Genomic DNA, 3,268 nt, shown 5'->3' on the forward strand with positions numbered 1-3,268 from the left:
CCCCCCCTCCAGCACCACTGGGTGCTTGCAGGATACATGTCGGATCCCCTGGGTGCACCAGTGGGGTGTGGAGGGCGGGAGGGGGACGCAGAACAAGCGGCGGTGGGACAGGGAGAGGGGGCTCAGCCCCCCCCCGGGCGCCATGCTCCCCCTCGCCGCCCTCCTGGCTGAGGCGCGCGGGGGCCGCGGGGGCTCAGGTTTCACCACCCTCCCGTCCCCGCTGTCCCCGCTCCGGCGATTCCTCAAATAGCTCTGGGAGGTGAAAAAAAAAGGAAAGGGGCCGCGGCAGGGCCGGCGGCGGGAGCTGCGGGCCGGCAGGGACCCTGGGCCGTGTCCCCGGTGGCGCCATGTGAGGGGTGCCGGGATGCCCCCCCCATGGAGCACCGGCCATGGCTAACGGGTACCGCACGCTCTCCCAGCACCTCAATGACCTCAAGAAGGAGAATTTCAGCCTCAAGCTGCGCATCTACTTTCTGGAGGAGCGCGTCCAGCAGAAGGGCGAGGGCAGCCGGGACGATGTCTACCGGCGGGTGAGCGCCCGTGGGGGACAGCGATGGGTGCCTGAGGGGGGTTTCCCTCCCAGTGCCCTCTCTTTTGCCAGGAGGGGATGGGGCCAGGGGAGCACAGCCGGTGGGGATGCCGGGGAGGGCATCGGGCACGGCGCTGGGGCTGGTGGAGCTGCTGTGCAGGAGTTTGCCCCTTGCTGCCTTTGACAGGAGCGGGGAGAGGGTTGGGGAGGGTTTCCCCGACCTGGTGGGGTGCCCAGGGTGAGTGGCGGTGCCAGTTTGGGTGCAGATAGATGGAGCAGGTACACCCTATCCCAGCACCGGCAGGCTAAAATACCACCCGTGCCACTCAGTGCCATGGGCACCCGAAGCCTTGCCGTGGGGTGGGGGACCCCCATGCCACCTCTGATGCATTCCTGTGGGAAGTGGCACTGGGGGGTCCGGGCAGGCATGGGGGCATCCTACCCACCTCCCTGCCTCCCCACAGAATATCGAGCTGAAAGTAGAGGTGGAGAGCCTGAAGCGGGAGCTGCAGGAGAAGCAACAAGCCCTGGACAATACATGGTGAGTGGGGCCGGCCAAGCCCCTTACCCTGGGATGGACATGGCACCCACATGCCGTCTGTGGTGTTTGCGTGGGCAAGGGGGACCGAGGTTGTCTGCCTGCGCCCTGCCCGCAGCAGGCAGCGGAGCGGCTGCAGTGGGGCTGGAGGTGTTTGCAATGGGGCTGGGCACCCGCAGGGCTCCTCTTACAGCCCCGGCACCAGCCAAAAATAAAGGGCAGCACCTGTTTGGCAGGGGAGGGCAGCGCCATGCCTGGGGGCCGTGGTGTGGGTGTCCCGCAGTGGGGCACCGCTGGGCAGGGGGGCCTGGGGCACGGCAGCCAGGGGACCCCCTGGTTCTGGGAGCATGAGGGGACTGCTTTGGTGGTTCAGAGCCTGAGCATGACCTGGTGCCACCAGAGAAGCCCTGTCCCCAGGGCAGCAGCACTGGGAGATTATAGTACACCCTGCCCGGGGGTCCTGCAGAAACAGCACCCACGGCATGGGGGGAGCTGGGCTGGGGGCACCCAGGGTGGCATGGCTCACCCAGTCCAGCTGGTTTGGGGTGGGGGCTTTTGCAAAGGGAGGCCATGCCATGTCGTGCCATGCCACGCCATGCTGCACCCTGCCAAGCCATGCCGTGCTGTGCCATGCCATGTCGTGCCATACCATGCCATGCCGTAGTGTGCTGTGCCATGCTGTGCAGTACCATGCTATGTCATGCGAGATGCCGTGCCATACCATACCACGCTATGCCACTTTGTGCTGTGCCATACTGCACTGTGCCACGCCACGCTATGCCATGCCGTGCCGTGCTATGCTTGGCAGGGTGGCTGCGGAGAACCAGACAACCCGCAGCCAGGCAGCGCTCCGGCAGCAGTATGAGGAACGGCAGCGGGAGTCGGAGCACGTCTATGAGCTCCTGGAGAACAAGATCCAGCTCCTGCAGGAGGTGAGCCCAGGAGTGGTAGGGTCCGGGGGGGGGGGTGGGAGGCGGTGCCTGGGGGCTCACCGTGCTGCCATGCAGGAGGCCAGGCTGGCACGGAGTGAGGCCGAGCAGGCCACGGCGCTGGCGAAAGCCGAGGCGGAGCGGTGCCGGGAGCTGGCAGGGAAGCTGAAGGAAGCTGCGAGAACAAAGGAGGAGGACAGGAGCGATGATGGCTGCGGTACCATGGCCCAGAGGTGGGTGCGCAGGACCTGTCCCCTCTATGCTGCCAGCCTGTGCCCTGTGCCGATCCTTGGGGACTACCAAGGGGCTGGTGCTGTGCAGGGCCGGGAGGCTGCGGGCATCCAGGGGGGTGGAGGGGTCGCCCCAAGGAGAGAGAGCTGGGCTGTGGGGAAGGAGGAGCATCCCTGAGACTGCTCTGCTTTGTCCCAGAGATTGCCTCCCCAGCAGCTGTCCCCAGTGCCATCCTGGGACCATCCCAGTGCCTAAGCATCTCCTGCCCTTCCCTCCCTCTCAGGAGGATCGAAGAGCTGACCCAAGAGCTGGCCGCCAGCAACCGGCTCGTGGAAACGCTGTCAGCCGAGAAGCGTGACCTGCAGCAGCGCCTGGAGGAGCCCCTGGCTGTGGGGGGCCAGGTGGGTGGGCAACTGCAGGGGGGACGACCTCAGCCCGACACCCTGGGGAGGAGCACAGCCGCCCAGGGCTCGGCTGGCAGTTGTCATCCCTGTCCCCTTCTGGGGCTGTGGCCAGGGCCGTGCCACGTCCAGCCCAAGCGTTTGCACAGCTGTGCTGCGGTGCTGGGGGGGGGGCGGGGGGACAGGGGGTGTCAAGGGAGCCTGTGCAGTCCTTCTGCGCCCGTCTGCCATTTAAATCCCGGGTCTTAAAATACGCCCGGCGTGGTGCCAGGCGGGATTTCAGGGCTGCGAGGGATCAGAGCAGTGTGTTCCTTGGCAGCCGCATGGCTCCAGCCATGTTCCGTCTGGGTGGCACAGCGCTGTTCCCCAGCAGCCACGGGCCACCAGCGCGTGGTCCGGCCGGGGGACGCCGGTGTGTGCCCACTGGGTGGCACGGGGTGCCACGCAGGTACTGCTGCATGGGTGCTTTGGTGGCCTTGTGATGCGGGGACATGCCCCTCCGGCACTGCCTGCTGGGGCCGGGCACTGGCACTGCGCTGTCGCCGGTACCGGCCCCACGTATGCCCACTGCGCATGCGTAGCGCCCGGGCGTGGCGACTACAAATCCCGGCAGGCGCCGCGGCTGCCGCGCATGCGTGGG

At 67.2% G+C, this 3,268-nt stretch overlaps 1 protein-coding gene across 1 annotated transcript in view; it reads left to right on the forward strand.

Annotated features, from left to right (window-relative positions):
- Window positions 1-389: 389 nt before the first annotated feature.
- LOC104840856 (myomegalin) overlaps window positions 390-3,268 on the forward strand; it is a 3,070-nt gene continuing 191 nt past the window's right edge. The window contains exons 1-5 of the mRNA XM_010582113.1: window positions 390-530; window positions 994-1,070; window positions 1,876-1,999; window positions 2,075-2,229; window positions 2,511-2,628. Coding sequence (XP_010580415.1) covers window positions 390-530; window positions 994-1,070; window positions 1,876-1,999; window positions 2,075-2,229; window positions 2,511-2,628 — 615 coding nt within the window. The remainder of the gene's footprint in view (window positions 531-993; window positions 1,071-1,875; window positions 2,000-2,074; window positions 2,230-2,510; window positions 2,629-3,268) is intronic.

The sequence above is a fragment of the Haliaeetus leucocephalus genome, unplaced genomic scaffold, assembly GCF_000737465.1.
Source record: "Haliaeetus leucocephalus isolate CR32 unplaced genomic scaffold, Haliaeetus_leucocephalus-4.0 Scaffold76, whole genome shotgun sequence".
In the NCBI taxonomy this organism is placed as follows: domain Eukaryota; kingdom Metazoa; phylum Chordata; class Aves; order Accipitriformes; family Accipitridae; genus Haliaeetus; species Haliaeetus leucocephalus.